Here is a 19,361-nt window from a genome sequence, read left to right as displayed (position 1 = left end):
CTTTTCTTTAGTTTGCTGCATTTCTAAAGCGAAATCCACAGAAGCAGTCAACAATCTAATGCACTACCCTAAAGTTTTGTGTGAAGTAAAAGTGGACATGTACAATGAATGGACCTTATGCCCAATATCCTGAAGACCAAGGTTCTCTACCAACTTGCCTTTGCTACACCACATTGCCCTCGAACAATACAGGTTTACGGGGGGACTTTGGAAAATGTGGATCACTTGCCTGACGGCGGGAGTCGCATTTTAGCAAAGGGCAGAAATCAGCATTGACATTTACCATTGCCTTCACCTGCTTGTATAGCCTTTGGTCAATCGAAGAAAAAAGAATTGGAGGATCAAGACCTCACACTTGGCACAAACTCAAGGTCTACTAGACAGTAGTCAGCCATGGCCTCCCTAAATGCTTCGGAACCTGGACCACCACCAGTAGTCACTTTGAGCGGATGCCACTAAAATCCACCTCATTCACTGGAAGGGTCAGCATCTTCTACCATCTATCTCATTGGAGACCCTTGGACTATCTTTCATTGGAATTGACTGGACTTTATCTTGCACTTTACGTTATTTATTTTATCATGATCTACGATGTAATAGCTCGATTTTAATCATGTACTGTCTTTGTGATAATTGGTAAGCATACAACAAAAGTTTTTCAATGTACCTCGGTACACGCAACAATAAACTAAACTATCTCCTGATTCAGCATTTTAGCATTGAGGCCCGTGTTGCACTCAGCTACGTTAATGATGACAGACACTTTTGCCTTCTGCAGTGCTACTAAATTTCCTTCTTTGAAAGTAATCAAATAGTTTTTTGTCGAGGAATTAACATTCTGTTGGTCCCTACTTAATGGAAAATTGCAATTCCAATGAAATAGTTTGTGGACTGTACACTAATTAAACAAAGGATTAGACAGGAAATCGATATCTCTGCAGCTATTCACCTTTCACCAAATCCATTCCAATATTTATCATGCTCTTCTAAGCAACAAGGAAGCAAAAATTCATCACCGTAGTATTAAGTTTCTTAATTGTATATTGAAATGTTTGCAGATTCAGGCATGCCTTGTGTTTCATTTTAAAATTCAAGGTATATTCCTTAGCTGTTGCAGTGGCATTTGTGCAGTTATCGTAAAGCTGAACCCAAGTTCCAGGAAAACTGTCCAACTCTCACCGGAGTGTAATTTAAGAAATCTGAATTTGATTCTGCTAGCTAACACAAATAAAAGTTGGTTCAGTAAACAAAACTACTAACCACATCCAGCCTACACTGTTGTAATTCTGAACGCATCATGAAACAGGAGCGACTTCCCTCCCCAACTCACCAGACCAGAGACACCGCACAGAATCACGCCGACCAGCAATCACCCCGTACACTAACACTATCCTACACACAAGGGACAATTTTACCGAAGCCAATTAACCTACAGTATAACCTGGATGTCTTTGGAGTGTGGGAGGGAACTGGCGCACCCAGAGAAAATGTACAAATTCGGTAAGAACAGCACCCGTAGTCAGGATCGAACCCAGGTCTCTGGCGCTGTAAAGCAGCAACTCTACTGCTGCGCCTCTGTGCAGCCTAAAATAATAGAGTAGCCGGTGGCTAAATGGAAAACTATATCAATTCTGGGCATGGGCATAGAAGGGGTGATCTTAAAGTCATAAGTGATAGTAGAATTAAGCCATTCGGCCCATCAAGTTGACTGCCATTCAATCATGGTTGATCTATCTCTCCCTCTTAACTCCATTCTCCTGCCTTCTTCCCATAACCCCTGACATCCATACTAATCAAGAATCTACCTCTGCTTTAAAAATATCCACTGACTTGGCCTCCACAGCCTTCTGTGACAAAAGAATTCCACAGATTCACCACCTTCTCACCAAAGAAATTCCTTCTCATCTCCTTCCTAAAGGGTGTTTCCTCTCATTCTGAGGCTATGGCCTCTAGTCCTAGACTCTTCCACTTGTGGAAACATCATCTCCACATCCACTCTATCCAAGCCTTTCACTATTCAGTACATTTATATGAGGTCCCCCCTCATTCTTCTAAACTCAGCGAGTACAGGCCCAGTGCCGTCAAATGCTCATTGTAAGTTAACCCACTCATTCCTCGGATCATTCTTGAAAACCTCCTCTGGACCCTTTCCAGGGCCAGCATGCCCTTCCTCAGATATGGTGCCCAAAATTGATTTGCAGGGATGGCAGGGGTAGAGGAAAATCTAAACAATGCCTCAATGATTATTTTTAGCATTCACAACATACCTGCAAGATTATATCAAATTCATTTTATGGACTAGCTCATCTGGTAGATGCTGATCTATCCAATCAGAGGTGGACCTGCTCTCGTCATGGCGATGTAAGGGAGCAACTCCACCGCTACGCCACTGTGCCGCCCAAATCAGAGTCGCAAGCGGCTGGATGCAAAACCTAGTAAATGGTCTTAATGGATTGATGTAGGACAGTGTTCGTGGTTCACAGGTCCACCAATCATCAGCTCATTAAAGGTATTGCTAATTCGGCATGCCAATTGCAAACTTTTAATTTCTGCGTTAATACAAAAAAACCCCCATGTGCAAATATTTGAAGCAACTTGGTTTCTGCAGAAATGCATACTGCTGGATGCAAATACATGATGACAAAGATCTTGTCTGTACACAGAACCATCTCTAAAACAACATTATGATGTTTGCCTGTAAACGGATCTTTGTTCTTTACAAACATCCCACAAAATATTGATGCAAAAGCCTTATTGTATTGAAGAGGTCGACAAAGTAATGCAATTGCTTCTGGCCATAAAGCAGAAGAGATCCTTTTCCGTGTCTGAAGCTCTCTACCATGTTGGTGTCAGGGTGCTCATGCTCCAGGCCAAAGAGAAAGAAGGAAAGAGACTCCCAGCATCAAGGTTCATGCTTGGGCGAGTCACTGAGCAGCTGCACTCTGCACCAAGAGAGAGCTTGCGTTAATGACCCCCCTTAGCAAGTGGCAATGACGCTCAACCCCACCTTTGACTGCTTTCATGCGGCTAATGCTGAACACTGTTTCTTTCTCCATATCTAATGAGCCAGAGTTAATGTTTCAGGTTAATGACATTTCATCAGAACCGGGAAAAGTAAAAAATTAAATGTTTGAAGTTGAAGTGAAGAGGGTGGGGTGGAGAGAACTAAGGCAAAGTGCATGTGATAAGCTGGTGACCAAGAGGGCCAAATGATATGAGTGACTATGGTGCCAGGTGGTGAGGCATGTTAATGCCAGTATGGAGGAGCTGCAAGAGGAGGGGGGAGGATGAGAGAAAGGGAGAAGGGAGAGGGGAGAGAGAGGGAGAGGGGAGAGAGAGGGGGAGGGGAGGGGAGAGGGGGAGGGGAGGGGAGAGAGAGGGGGGGGGAGAGAGGGGGGGAGGGAGAGAGGGGGAGGGAGAGAGGGGGGAGGGAGAGAGGGGGGGAGAGATAGGGGGGGAGAGAGAGGAGGGAGAGAGAAGGATGGGGGAGAGATAGAGGAGGGAGAGAGAAGGAGGGGGAGGGAGAGAGGGAGAGAGAGAGGGAGGGAGAGAGGGAGGGGAGAGGGCATAGAGGGGGAGGGAGAGAGGGAGGGGGAGAGAGAGATGGAGGGAGAGAGAGGGGGGGAGAGAGAGGGGGGAGAGAGAGAGGGGGGAGAGAGGAGGGGAGAGAGATGGAGGGAGAGAGAGGGGGAGAGGGAGGGGAGAGGGAGAGTGTGAGAGGAAGAACCTACAATAAATTGATGTACTGTTCCTTGAGCTTATAAGGTGATCACACGTACTTCTTCCCAGCTCCTGCTCTCCCAGTTTATCAAACATTGTCTATTATGTTCGAAAGGCAAAGCTTCCCACTCCAGGGAATCTGAGATGTCTTCCTTTTCCTTTAACCAAGGTTTCACCCCACCCCACCCCACCCCACCATTGTGGACAGGGCTCAGCCATATTTTACTACAACATTAACTGCACTTCTGCTCTCACTCCTTTCAAACAAACGGATTGCCCATTGTATCTACCACCTTCATCACAATGTTCTCCCCGTGACCTGCATGGATTTTCTCTGGGATCTCTGGCTTCCTCCCACACTCTGAAGACGTACAGGTTTGTTAGTTAATTGGCTTAGTATGATTGTAAATTCTACCTAGTGTGTGTAGGATAGCGTTAGTGTGCTGGGATCGCTGGGCTGAAGGGCCAGTTTTTCCAAAATAAATAAACAATGCCATTGCCAGATTTATCTTCCCCTCCCACCTACTACATTCAGAATTCCCAATGGATCATTCTCCCCACAACTCCAAGATCCCCTTCCATTCCCCTCATTGCTCACTCCCCTTTCCACCCCCCCCCCCCCCACACCCCCCCTTCCCATGCAACTGCAGGAGAGATATAACACCTTCCCTGTTAACCATCCAGACAAGATTATCGTCAGTGTTACAAGGCTGCCAACATTGGGTGAGAGTTGGGAGTGAGAAATTGCGAGAGACCTAGCCGAGCAGAGCGTAGGTGTGGGAGGGGATGCCCCCCTCCCATGGAATGGAGATTTTGCAATTTTCAGCTTGAAATTGTGCAATCTGGTGCATACCGTAGCGAGTCTTTTAACTTACACTCGAATGCAATATTTTTGCTTTAAATTGGATTAGCTATGAATAAGGTTAGGCTAAATTACATTACTAATTACATTCCACAGTAGATCCAGGCTCTGATCAACAGGTGCAGCACATGAATGATCTTAGTGTATTCATGTATGGAAGTCAGATTATAATCAAGCACTTGGCCCATGTTGACCAACCTGGGTCTCACTGCACACCTGGTTGGTCAACCAGGTATGTAGTGATCTGACCCCGACTCCAGTTGCATACCTTCTCTCATTCCTGACCCTGAGTCCAGCCTTACACCTGGCCCCCTATTCTACCCTATTCATAGCTGCTTTACCTGCTTAGGTTCCCAGTGCTGAACACTCCCATTGTCCCAGCTTTGACTGCACACCTAGTACTATTCCAGACCTTGACTCTGGATGCACACTTGGCCTTGCTCCTAGCCCCTCTGCACTGAAAATATATCTGGCCCACACATAAAGCCCCATATCTGACCCCCTGGACTTAACCTATTATGTTCAAGTCCACAGGTGCTTATCTAATGCGGTAATCTTTTATGGGGCACTTCACAAACCAAATTATGGATAACAAAATTTGCTACATCCATTGGCTTCCTTGTTATCTAACATGCTAGTTACTTTGTCAAAGAAGTAATCAATTGGTTGAACACAATTTCTCATCCATAAAATTATACTCACTCAGCTGTATGTATTCTGTTACCATTTCCTTCATTTTCCTAACAAACTGTCCTGAAGTCATTTTCTCCCCCAATATTTTCAGTAATTTGCTGTCTTCCTCTCAGCTGGGACTTTTCCGAAATGCAAAGTCCAATAACAATATATATTTAAGCAATAATATTCTATTTAATGTGATCTTGAGAGTACGATATTTTCTGTGGTATTCATGACACAACAATGGTAAAAAGATCTTTGTTTTGGTTGCACAAACCAACATTATATACAGTTAATATGTACCGAGGGCAAATTTTTGTTCCAATGCTCCCCATTTCCAATTACTTTTACATTGAAGTGATTGAAATCCAAGTGGTTTAAATGGCATCAGAAAAATAAAACATCCGGAATGGATGATATTCATTACGTGGTTGGAATCAGTATCAGCACAATTACTATATTAAACTTTGAATTTTCAGATGTCCTGTTCAAGCTAAAACAAAAGACAAATAATAACCTCCTCACACATTCCCCTGCATGTATCTCTGTCACTCCTTTAAAATATGTTCCTTCTTTGAACAAGCTCTTAAACATCGCATCTGAATCAGTTTCCATCTGATTACACTCATTGAGGATGTTCATCTATGTGTTCAATTAATAAAACGAGATTGGGGACATTTCTATTCAACCTGTCAAAGGAATTTGGAGGGGGGCGGGGGGGTTAGAAATGATCAGTGAGGTAGAGGTAAACAAACATAATAGTTGAGTGGCAAATTACATAAGTGCTACCTTCCCAATATTTAACTGAAGAAAATAAAGAGTTATCGGGGCTGTATGTTGTGAGACAGCCTGACACCTTGCATGTCATTTTAATATTACACTTATCCCATCCCCCCTGGATATTCCGGATTATAAATTAAGGTTTTGTCAACTAATTACAAATCAGGCTCATTACAAATCAATAACATTAGCCAACTCCGAAACACGAAGCGCTGAGCATTGGGATCCAGACATCACAGACAACTAGCCTCAGTTCCCCGCTCACATCTGGCAGTGCTCTCTGTCTGAATCAGGGGCCACGGAGAGTTTTTGAAAGTGGGGGAGGGGGGCTGAGCGATCACTGATCACTGGCCTTGGGGGTACCCGGCGAGGCAGTGGAGTGACCGAGTGGGGGGAGGGTGTGTGTGTGTGTGTGTGTGTGTGTATGTGTGTGTGTGTGTGGGGGGGGGGGGGGGGGAGGGGGGGGTAGGGACTTATTAAAATTTGGTGTTAAAATCATGTTTTAGTGCATTACAGAAGTATGATTTCAATGTTTTTTGTTTAAAGTATTTTTAAGAGGTAACTTTTTAAGGGGTAACTTTTTCCACACTAAGGGTGGTCGGTGTATGGAACAAGCTGCCAGAGGAGGTAGTTGAGGCAGGGACTATCCTAACATTTAAGCAACAGTTAGACTGATACATGGATAGGACAGGTTTGGAGGGATATGGACCAAAAGCAGGTAGTGCAGCTGGGACATGTTGGCGGTTTTGTGGGCAAGTTGGGCTGAAGGGCCTGTTTTCGCACTGTATCACTCTATGACTACATTATACCTCCACCATGCATGAATGCTTTAAAATCAAGTGGTCGAGTTTTATTGCCATACTAGACCAAGTGCAGACCCGTTGGGTCTGTTCCCGCAACGCGCGGTTGCGAGGGGGCGGCCTGAAGCGTCACATACACACACTAACCAACCTCTCTCACACACACACACACTAACCACCCCCATTGATATTATATTAAGAAGGGAGGAGAGGGGTAGGGCCGCCCAGCAGCCGTCGGCCTCAGAGTGAGCCTCAGCTCCATGGCCTCGCATCCTCGGCGCTTCAGACCCCGAATACGGGGAGGGGGGGGGGGTGGAGTGGGCGGGAGTGATGCCGAGTGAGCCTGAGGGCCAGGTGTACGCCGTCAGGACGACAGAGCGTGAGAAATTCTGTGATCAGCGTGCGAATTGGGCAAAATGCATGAGTCTCACGCTCAATGTGTGAGAGTCGGCAACTCTGGTGTTAGCTTGAACTTCCTTCATCTTTTGCAGTGTTATCGTGCAAATGGACAGCATGTGTGAGTGAAGATTTTATGTGCAGGTGGCACCAAAGTCTGGGGACCAATGTGGTCCTAACTATTCAAGGGTGAAAGCACCTCCAGAAACTACCTGAACTGCTAAGTACTTTCAGCGTTCCCTTTTATTTCAGGTTTCCAGTAACTAATGGCACAACATTTCACTATTCTAGCACTGCTTTTTCTCTCTCTCTTACTCGATTCCACTTGGAGAAATCATCACCCCTTCACCCTCCATTCACCACCCACCACTGTCAGTCTCTCTTGGCCTCTTGCATATCATAGAGGATCTCTTTTTTCCTTTTCATTCCTACATCGCTTAAAACATTTGTCTTCTGATTCTGATGGAGGATTATCAACCGAAAACATTAACTCTGCTTCCCTCTCCACGGATGCTGCCCAATTTCCAGCTGTTGGCAGATTTCTGCTTCTGAAAGGATGCAAGAACATTATCATGTATCAGGTTACAGAGACTGCCAATGTCTAGGTGCTAACCTTGCATTTTGCAGGGGGATTCACATCCTTTTTGCGGTGAGGCCACTCGGAGAAAGATCTGCTGTCGCCAGGACTGCCGGCGGACGCGGACAAAATTCCCGCTGTTGTTGGTATCTCTGCCCGGACTCGGCCTGGATTCATAGTCACTGTAGCGGAAAAACATTCAACTGTATTCAGTAATCCAATATGTAACACACATCATATCAGCAGTAATCTACAACCGACCAGTTATTCAAACTTCAGTCTAGAAACTGAGGTACAGGAAGGAAAACAAAAAGATTCAATTGAAGGAGAGGGTTTACTACTAGATCTACCCAGAATTACTACTCAGGAATAGAACCTGACCTCTTGTGAGAAGAACATCAAATTCAAATGTGTCACTTAAATATTTCCACCTCTGAAATAATTTGCTTTCGGATAATCAAAAAAGTCTGAAGAATTGTCTCGACCCGAAACGTCACCTTTTCCTTCGCTCCATGGATGCTGCCTCACCCGCTGAGTTTCTCCAGCATTTTTATCTACCTTCGATTTTTCCAGCATCTGCAGTTCCTTCGTAAATACTTTTATGATGAGATTATTTGATGATCGCTAAGAGTAGTTTTGTTTCTTTCGATAAATCTAAATAAAAGATTAAGGATCTCTCAATCATTAAGGTTTTCAATTCAAATCCCTTGGCTATAATTGAAGATTTAGACTTCTGATCCAGGGATACGTGTTCCAATCCCACTTCAGGCACTAGGTGATCGATGGTCGGCCTGGGCCCGGTGGGCTGAAGGGCCTGTTGTAGAGTCTTAGAGCCAATACAGCACAGAAACAGGTCTTTCGGTCTAACTTGCCCACACCAACCAAGATGACATATCAACGCTAGTCACATCTGCCCACTTTTGCCCCACATCCCTCTAAACCTTTCCTTTCCATGTACTTATCCAAATGTCTTTTAAATGCTGATATTATACCTCCCTCAGCTACCTATTCCATGTGCCACCTCCCTCTGTGTGAAAAAGTTACCTTTCATGTTGCTATTAAATCTTTCCCCTCACACCATAAACGTATGTCCTCAGGTTCTAGATTCTCTGGGTAAAAAGTCTACATTCACCCTATCTATTCCCTTCATAATTTTATACACCTCTCTAAGATCATTCCTCAGCTCCTGTGCTCTAAGGAATAAATCTGTAGTCTGCCCAACCTCTCCCATTAGCTCGGGCCCTGAAGTCCTGGCAACAATCTCGTAAATCTTCTCTGCACTCTTTCCAGCTTCAGGGCATCTTTCTCTTAACTGTTTCCATGCTGCAAGTCTAAAACTAAACAACGTCCAAACAAAGCCAGTTTCAGTGATCACGAAACTACTGGAATGTTGTAAAAAAAAATACTTGGTTCATTAATGCCCAATGCTCTTTGGGGAAGAAATCTTTGGTGAGACTGCAGACCGAGCAATGTGGCTGACACTGCCTCTTCAATCCAAATGCAATGAAAGGTGGATAAAAATGCCAGCCTTCACGTCTGATCACATGGCGCTGGCTAAAATTATCAAAGCTCTATTCCATCTTGCCCAAGTGCAAAGAGATAGTATATTATTGATTTAGACACCCTACTGTGAATTACTTAAATGCTGCTTAAGTACTCTTTTACTTGGCACTACACCTCTTCTCCATTATAACTCTTAGCACTACAACAAATGCAAGACTAATCTGACAATAACTGGCAAACCACAGCATGGCTTTGGGGCCAGGGTCGAGCTCAGACTGGCACTTGAATAAAAACAATCCAAACTGAAGCACAGCACATAATGGGAATGGAATTTGCCATACTCTTTCACTGTTACATCATAATAAAAGAACGTTTCAAGGTTAGCTCTCAGGCCAGAGGATGCCTTGGATTTTCAACAGTTTTACCCAAATTGATCTATTTGCTCACCTGGTTCACTGTAAAAACAACTAAACTCGCATTGCATTTCAGCCTGCTTTTAATTTTTCACAATGCACAGTGTACTGTGTTAAGAACAAACTGCCTCTTGTGGTCCCAGAAATCAGAGAGGAGAAATACACTGGCATTATAGAGTCATAGAGTGATACAGTGTGGAAACAGGCCCTTCGACCCAACTTGCCCACACAGCCAACAATATCCCAGCTACACTAGTCCCACTTGCCTGCACTTGGTCCATATCCCTCCAAACCTGTCCTATCCATGTACCTCTCTAATTGTTTCTTGAATGCTGGGATAGTCCCAGCCTCAACTACCTCCTCTGGCAGCTTGTTCCACATACCTACCACCCTTTGTGTGAAAAGGTTATCCCTCGGATTCCTATTAAATATTTTCCCCTACATCTTCATCTTGAACCTATGTCCTCTGGTCCTTGATTCCCCTACTCTGGGCAAGACTGTGCATCTACCCAATCTATTCCTCTCATGATTTTCAATCAATCAAATAAATGTATTCATCACATACACAATAAAGTGCAGTGAAATGAACTTGCCAGCAACGGTACAATTAAAAATAATACATAACACACAATAAAAATGTAACACAAACATCCACCACAGCATTCTTCACTGTGGTGGAAGGCACAAAGTACAGTCAGTCCTCCTCCATTGTTCCCCTGTGGTCGGGGCCATAAATCCCCGCAGTCACCGCTGCGGGTGTCCAGATGTGCAGGCCCTCTCGTCTGGAAGGTAAGTCCCGAATTGGTGCTTCCCTACCGGAGACCGCGGCTTCAAGATGTTGTAGGCCGCGGGCCGGCGGTCGGAGCACTTCTCCAGGGATCCCCGGCGAGGGATCCCGCTCCGGATGGTAAGTCCACACCGCGCCCGCGGCTAGAAGCTCTGCAGACCGCGGCTTCAAGATGTTGTAGGCTGCGGGCCGGCGGTCGGAACTCTTCTCCGGGGATCCCCAACGAGGGAAACCAGGCTCCGGACGCCTCGCCCGCGGCAAGAAGCTCGGCAGACCCCAGCTTCAGGCTGTAACAGTCCGCGGGCCAGCGATCGGAGCACTACCATCAGGCGACCCTGGCATGGGTTTGCCCCGCTCCGCGATGAAAAAAGTCTACGCTGCGCCTGCTGCTCAAGCTCCGGCCCGACTCCAGGGAAAGGCCGTGATGCTAGGCCGCGAGGGAGGCAACATGGAAAAAGTCACTTCTCCATGGAGGAGGAGACCGAAAGCAGTTCCCCCCTTTCCCACCTCACCCCCCCACACAAGTCACACCAAGAGACACTAAACCACACATTTGGACATACTAAAAAAAACAAAAAGTAGAAATGACGATCACGCTGCTGGCAGGGCAACCGTCTAGCAGCGCCCCCACCGTATATATTTTGTATACTTCTATAAGATCACCCCTCATCCTCCTGCACTCCATGGAATAGAGACCCAGCCTCATCCTTTCCCTGTAGGTTACCCTCTAGTCCTGGCAACAACCGCGTAAATCTTTTCTGAACTCTTTCAAGCTTGACAATATCTTTCCTATAACATGGTTCCCAGAACTGAACACAATATTCTAAATGTGGTCTCACCAACGTCTTAAACAACTGCAACATGACCTCTCAACTTCTATACTCAATACTCTGACTGATGAAGGCCAAAGTGCCAAAAACCTTTTTGACCACCTTATCTACCTGCGACTCGACCTTCAAGGAACCATGCACCTGTACTCCTAGATCCCGCTGCACTACAGCACTACCCAGAGGCCTACCATTTACTGTGTAGATCCTGCCCTTGTTTGACATCCCAAAATGTAACACCTCACACATCTTTATATTAAATTCCATCAACCATTCCTCCGCCCACCTGGCCAATTGATCAAGATCCTGCTGCAATCTTTCACAACCATCTTCACTATCTGTGTCAAGGGTCAAGAAATGTCTCAGCCTCGATAACAATCAGCACGGGAGCACCTCAAGGCTGCGTGCTCAGCCCCCTGCTGTACTCACTCTATACCCATGACTGCGTAGCGAACCACAGTGCGAACTCCATCATCAAGTTCGCTGACGACACCACTATTGTGGGGCGTATCACTGATGGGGATGAGTCAGAGTGCAGAAGAGAGATCGAGCAACTGTCCATATGGTGCCAGCGCAATAACCTGGCCCTCAACACCAGCAAAACCAAGGAACTGATTGTGGACTTTGGAAGGAGTAGGAGGGGGACCCACAGCCCCATTTATATCAACGGGTCGATGGTTGAAAGGGTCAAGAACTTCAAATTCCTGGGCATGCACATCTCTGAAGATCTTTCCTGATCCGAGAACACTAACGCAATTATCAAAAAAGCTCATCAGCGCCTCTACTTCCTGAGAAGATTACGGAGAGTCGGATTGTCAAGGAAGACTCTCTCTAACTTCTACAGGTGCACAGTCGAGAGCATGCTGACCGGTTGCATCGTGGCTTGGTTCGGCAATTTGAGCGCCCTGGAGAGGAAAAGACTACAAAAAGTAGTAAACACTGCCCAGTCCATCATCGGCTCTGACCTTCCTTCCACCGAGGGGATTTATCGCAGTCGCTGCCTCAAAAAGACTGGCAGTATCATCAAAGACCCCACACCATCCTGGCCACACACTCATCTCCCTGCTACCTTCAGGTAGAAGGTACAGGAGCCTGAAGACTGCAGCAACCAGGTTCAGGAATAGCTACTTCCCCTCAGCCATCAGGCTATTAAACCTGGCTCGGACAAAACTCTGATTATTAACAACCACTTTCTGTTATTTGCACTTTACCAGTTTATTTATTCATGTGTGTATATATTTATATCATGGTATATGGACACATTTATCTGTTTTGTAGTAAATGCCTACTATTTTCTGTGTGCTTAAGCAAAGCAAGAATTTCATTGTCCTATCAGGGACACATGACAATAGACTCACTTGAACTTGAACTATCTGCAAAACCACAAACTTTTGTATCATCAGCAAACTTGCTAATCTTGCCCTGTATGTTCTCATCCAAATCATTGATGTAGATGACAAGCAGTAACGGGCCCAGCACCAAACCCTGAGGCACACCACTAGTCACAGGCATCCAGTCTGAGAAGCAACCTTCCACCATCACCCTCTGCTTCCTTCCATGGAGCCAATTTGCTATCCATTCAGGTATCTCTCCTTGGATCCCATGCAATCTATTCTTCCAGAGCAGCCTACTATGCAGAACCATGCCTTACTGATGTCCATGTACACAACAGCTCTGCCCTCATCAACCTTTTTGGTCACGTCTTTAAAAAAAAATCAATCAGATTTGTGAGACACGACCTCCCATGTACAAAGACATGCTGACTATCCCTAATCAGCCCTTGTCCATCCAAATGCCTGTATAACCTATCCCTCAGAACACTCTCGAGTAACTTACCAATTACAGATGTTAAACTTACGGGCCTATAATTCCCAGCATTTTCCCTGCAGCCCTTCTTGAAAAGCACAACATTTTCCACCCTCTATTCTCGTAAATTTCAACAGAGCTCCCGCAATTTCCACTCTAGTTTCCCACAATGTCCTCGGATATATCTGATCAGGCCCTGGAGATTTGTCTACCTTCAAACACAACAGTACCTTCAGTACTTTCAGTACTTCATCGACGGTAACCCTGACTGCTCTCAAGACATTTCCATTGACTGCTCCAATTTCCTCCGTCCTACTATCTTTCTCCTCGTTAAATACAGAGGAGAAATACTCATTTAGTACCTTGCCCTGTGGCCCCACACAGAGGTGACCGCTTTGATTCCTGAGAGGTCCCACACTCTCTCTAGTTACCCTTTTCCCCCTTATGTTTTTATAAAATATTTTGGGGCCCTTAATGCTACCCACCACAGCTATCTCCTGGCCCCTTTTGCCCTTCTGATTTCCTTTTTTAGTTTACTCCTTAGTTCCTGAAACTCTTCCAGGGATGCACTTGATCCCAGCTGCCCTATACCTGTCTCATTAATCCTTCTTGTTTTTGACTAATGTCTCAATTTCCCTCATCAGCCAAGCTTCCTTACATTTGCCTGCTTTGCCCTTCACTCTAACGGGGATGTACACATCCTGAGGTCTCTTCAGTACATTTTTAAAAACATCTCACTTGGCCGATGTTCCTTTCCCCTCAAATAATCTGCTCCAGTCAACTTGAACGAGACGTTCTCTAGTACCCTCAACGTTGGCCTGACCCCAGTTGAGCATTTTAACACTTAGACCCTCTCCGTCCCTATCCATAACTATCTTAAACTTAATCGAACTGTGATCACTGGTCCCAAAAGGTCTCTCCACACACACTTCATTAACTTGCCCTTCCCAATTTCCCAATACTAGATCCAGCATCGCCCTCTCACGTGTGGGGGGCCTCTACATACTGCTTAAGAAAACTCTCCTGAACACTTTTGAGGAATTGCACCCCATCTAAACCCTTCACGCGATGATTTTCCAAGTCTATATTGGGAAAGTTAAAATCCACTACTACAACAACCTTATTTGACCTGCAGCTGTCTGCAATCTACTGGCACATTTATTCTTCTAATTCCTGTTGACTATTCAGGGGTCTGTAGTACACCCCCAACAAGGTGATCATCCCTTTCTTGTTCCTCAGCTCCACCCATATAGCCTCACTAGACAAACCGTCCGTAATGTCACCTCTGAACACAGCCGTGACATCCTCCTTAACCAACAATGCAACCTCCCCTCCTCTTTTTCCCTCACCCGTCTCTCCTGAAGCTCCTGTACCCCGGAACATTGAGGTGCCAGTCCTGCCCCTCCCTTACCCAGGTTTCAGTCATGGCTACAACGTCTCAGTCAGAATATTGTAAAGTCCACAAAGGAGCAATAACTAATAGATGCAGGGAAGCAAGCTGCACAATTTGAGCATTTTGTGTTAGTCACAATTTGGAGTCTGCAAGGCTTCAAATAAAATGTCAGTGGATTACAGAAAATCATGGCAATGAAGAGATGCAGTACAAAGTTACAATGGTTTCATAGTCAAACCATCCGCAGTTCCAGGTTCCTGATGAACAAGTTTAGTTTAGAGATACAGCATTGAAACAGGCCCTTCGGTCCACCAAATCCACACCAACTATCTATCACCCATTCACACTAGTTCTATTCAATACCACTTTTACATTCCATTCTCTGCAGAGGCCAATTGACCTACAAACTCGCATATCTTTAGGATATGGGAGGAAACTGGAGCACCAGGATGAAACCCATGTGGTCACAGGGAGAATGTGCAAACTCCGCATAGACAGTGGTACCCACAGTCAGGATGGAGCCCGAGTCTCTGGTGCTATGAGTCAGCATCTCAACGAGATACATCACTATGCCGCCCGAAACATTTGACCTTTGTTGTTTCAGATTTGCAACATATGTCTTTTTTTTGCTGACTAATTGTGAATGGGCAAAAATTAGCATTTAGTGCCTACTATTCTCAGCAGCTATAGCTCAACACCTTGCCATGCTATATCAGAAGGCATCCAAGCCAAACAAAATGACAACAGTTCATTGTGGGTGTCAGAGGTTATGGGGAGAAGGTGGTAGGGATTAGGATGGAGAGGTAGATCATGATTGAATGGCGGAGTAGACTTAATGGGCCGAATGGCCTAATTCTACTCCTATCACGTGATCTTATGATCTTCTGTCAAAAAACAAAGTTTTCATAATTTTTTTCTCAACATTATAAGCTTTACTGCAGCTAATAACCTTAAGAACATGCAAATTAAGAAACCAAAAGTACCAGGTCTTCCAACCCCTTCAGTTCAAGCACCTTTGCTGCTCCTCAACTTCCATGCGGTGTAAATATCTCAGTCTCTGCATTGACCCTATTCAATGCCTTCTACAGGAAGAAGATTTCCGAGATTCTCAACCTCTGTGGCAATTCCTCCTCATTTCTGACTGAAAGGGCTGGCACCTTTTCCTGACACCAATTCCCTTGTTATGGATACTTTCTACTAGGGACAAAACCTTCTCAGCATCCAACCTGCTGATCCCACCTCAGAATCTTATGCTTCATTCTTCTATGCTCTGCTGAGCGTGGGACTAACCTGCTTAACATCTCATCATACCACAACCCCTTAATCTAAGTAATCAACCCGAGTGGACTTCCCCTGCATTACCTCCATTGCGAGTACACCAGTGTCCGGTGAATCTGCATCAAAAGGGCACCAGTATTGCTTCTGAGATGATTCCACGGTGTAATTGGCATTTTTGTTCCTTAACTTATGTAGGGTTATAAATATTACCTAATCAGATCTCAGAAATGGTGTGCTATTTGGTGTCTGGTATCTATGCTTTATTTCCTTCTCTAAACTACTTGCTTTTCAAATCTTCCGTTTGAATTTGGCATTTTAAAACCATATACTGGGCACTGAGACAATCAGAGCGCAGATCATGTTAAACTTGACATCTTTTTATCACTGAACTGTGACTGTTGAGCTTAGTAACATCTAACTGGTCTCGAGCTTCCCCTCATTTATATTTACACTTACGTATGTGGTCTGTTAAGATCTTAATGCTTTTTTCCCCTCAATTTTATGCATCGACCAACAACTTTCACACCACAATTGTCCTTTTTAAGTAGTTGTCATTCTGGTTTCCGAATATCCCAAGGCAAGCCAATTCATTGTCCCCTAACTACCCTACTGATGAGAGATGACACTCTTTTAGCTATGTTTCTATACTGTACCATTAGCTTTATTTAAATGCCACTAGACTCATCTCTACCTTATTACTACAGGCTTTCCTTGATTGCCCTTTACATTCATATTAATTCTTCCTTATCTAATGCTAATGTATTTTTCAGCTGTTGTTCCATTGACTGCTCTATACATACATTTGAAACTATTTATTGACATTTCATCCTGTTGACACGAGCTAAACCTACAAGCTACTCCTAAAGCTGCACAGTAGAGCCACCTAATGATGAAATAATACCATTGGAAGGGTCACGTTAAATTCATTCCAACATTGTGCTGCTGATAGTTCCGGAATTATCAATTGTTTTTAGACTTAGTTGACACTTCAACAATCACCAGTATATGGCCAGCAAGATGCCTTTAGTTTATTTTATATTTCAGTTGCTGCAACTCTTCCAAGCGAATGGTTAAACAGCCAATTAATCTGACAATCTGCAAAGGCAATGTTAATAATAATAATAATACATTTTATTTATGGGCGCCTTTCAAGAGTCTCAAGGACACCTTACAAAAATTGAGCATGTATAGGAAAAACATGTAAGGGGAATGAAATAAATAGTAGAGACATGACTAGTACACAAAGTAAAGACAGAATTCAATACAAAACACAGCATGAGGCAATTAATGCACAGATGAAAAGGGACGGGGACGTGGGGCTAAGGATAGGCAGAGGTGAAGAGATGGGTCTTGAGGCGGGACTGGAAGATGGGGAGGGACACGGAATTGCGGATCAGTTGGGGGAGGGAGTTCCAGAGCCTGGGAGCTGCCCTGGAGAAGGCTCTGTCCCCAAAACTGCGGTGGTTGGACTTGTGGATGGAGAGGAGACCGGCTGATGTGGATCTGAGGGACCGTGAGGGTTGGTAGGGGGAGAGGAGGTCAATGAGATATGTGGGGGCCAGATGGTGGAGGGCTTTGTAGGTGAGGACCAGGATTTTGTAGGTGATCCGGTGGGAGATGGGAAGCCAGTGAAGTTTTTTGAGGACTGGAGTGATGTGATGCCAGGATTTGGTGTGGGTGATGAGTCGGGCGGCTGCGTTCTGGACCAGTTGGAGTCGGTTGATGTAGGTGGAGCTGATGCCAAGGAGAAGTGAGTTGCAATAGTCCAGTCGGGAGGAGATGAAGGCATGGATGAGTCTTTCAGCAGCAGGCGGTGTGAGAGAGGGTCTGAGTTTGGCGATGTTGCGGAGATGAAAGAAGGAGGTTTTAATGACATGGCGGATGTGAGGCTCAAGGGAGAGGGTGGAATCAAAGATCACGCCAAGGTTGCGGGCCTGGGGAGATGGGGAGACAGTGGTGCCGTCGATGGTGAGAGTGGGGTTATTGATTTTGCTGAGTGTGGCTTTGGAGCCTATGAGGAGGAATTCTGTCTTATCGCTGTTGAGTTTGAGGAAATTATGTTGCATCCAGGTTTTTATAGCTGACAAACAGGAGTTGATATGGGAGAGGGGGGGGGGGTTGTGGGGGGATTTGGTGCCAAGGTAAATCTGGGTGTCATCAGCGTAACAGTGGAAGTCCAGATTGAAGTGGCGGAGTATCTGACCAAGGGGGAGGATGTAGATGATGAAGAGGAGGGGGCCGAGTACGGAGCCTTGGGGAACGCCTTGAGTGACTGCGGCTGTAGCAGAGGTGTGGTTGTGGAGAGAGATGAAGTGGGATCTGTTGGAAAGGTAGGAACGGAGCCAGCTGAGTGCAGAGCCTTCAATGCCGAGGTCCTTGAGTCTGGTGAGCAGGATGTTATGGTTCACTGTATCGAAGGCTGCGCTCAGGTCGAGGAGGATGAGGATGTTGAGGGAACCAGTGTCAGCAGAGGTGAGGAGGTCGTTGAGGACTTTGAGGAGAGCAGTTTCTGTGCTATGGAGGGGGCGAAAGCCAGATTGGAGGGGTTCAAGTAGGTTATACGCAAGGAGGTGGGAATGAAGTTGCGACGCAACGATACGCTCCAGGGTTTTTGAAAGGAAGGGGAGGTTTGAGATTGGGCGGTAGTTAATGAGAGAGGAGGGATCAAGACCAGGTTTCTTTAAGATTGGTGTAACGGCAGCAGTTTTGAAAGCGGAGGGGACAATTCCTTGGGACAATGAGGAGTTGAAGAGATTAGTGAGGTAGGGGCAGAGTACGGGGAGGCAGGACTTCAACAGGGGAGTGGGGAGAGGGTCGAGGGAGCAGGTAGTGGGTTTGGAAGAGCTGATGAGTTTGGAGATTTCAATAGGGGTGACCAGGTCAAACTGGGAGAGGAAGCAGTGTGGAGGAGGGGTAAGGAGGTCAGTGGAGATGTTGAAAGGAGGGGCCATGGTAGGTGGTGGAGTAGATGCTGGGGAGTCGGGTACAGGGGATAAAGATTGATAGATGGTGCTGATTTTATCAGCGAAAAAGTGGAGGAATGAGTTGCAGAGATCCGGAGTAGAGGTAGGGAGAGTGTTGGCTCGAGGCTTGAGGAGGTTGCCCACTGTGGAGAAGAGGGTTCTGTGGTTGAAGTGAATGGTTGATATGCACAGCTTCGCCTTTATGAATTCAAATCAATAATCCCTTCCCTTTCAGGGATAAAGAACGGACAAGTAATAAGTTGTAACAAATTACTTTACAAATGGTGCAGCTGGTAGAACTGCTGCCTCACAGCAACAGAGACCTGGGTTCAATCCTGACCATGACTGCTTAGTTTAGTTTAGTTTAGATACATCGCGTGGAAACAGGCCCTATGGCCCACTGAGTCCATGCCAACCAGCGATCCCCCTGCATTTACACTATCCTACACTCTTGTGACAATTTACAATTTTTATCAAAGCCAATTAACCTACAAATCTGTACGTCCTTGAAGTGTCGGAGGTAACTGGAGAAAACCCACGTGGTCACAGGAAGAGCGTACAAACGCTGTAGATTGCACCAA

The 19,361-nt window shown here is 45.5% G+C and overlaps 1 protein-coding gene across 11 annotated transcripts in view; it reads right to left on the bottom strand.

Annotated features, from left to right (window-relative positions):
- The window catches only part of tbc1d1 (TBC1 domain family member 1), a 247,214-nt gene that overhangs the window by 85,809 nt on the left and 142,044 nt on the right, over positions 1-19,361 (bottom strand). For all 11 annotated transcript variants that reach the window (XM_033026846.1, XM_033026822.1, XM_033026812.1 and 8 more), the window contains one exon: positions 7,847-7,992. In XM_033026846.1, coding sequence (XP_032882737.1) covers positions 7,847-7,992 — 146 coding nt within the window. The remainder of the gene's footprint in view (positions 1-7,846; positions 7,993-19,361) is intronic.

This window comes from Amblyraja radiata, chromosome 1, assembly GCF_010909765.2.
Source record: "Amblyraja radiata isolate CabotCenter1 chromosome 1, sAmbRad1.1.pri, whole genome shotgun sequence".
NCBI lineage: Eukaryota > Metazoa > Chordata > Chondrichthyes > Rajiformes > Rajidae > Amblyraja > Amblyraja radiata.
Note: the sequence above shows the minus strand (reverse complement) of the source record. Positions and strands in the feature narration are given on the sequence as shown.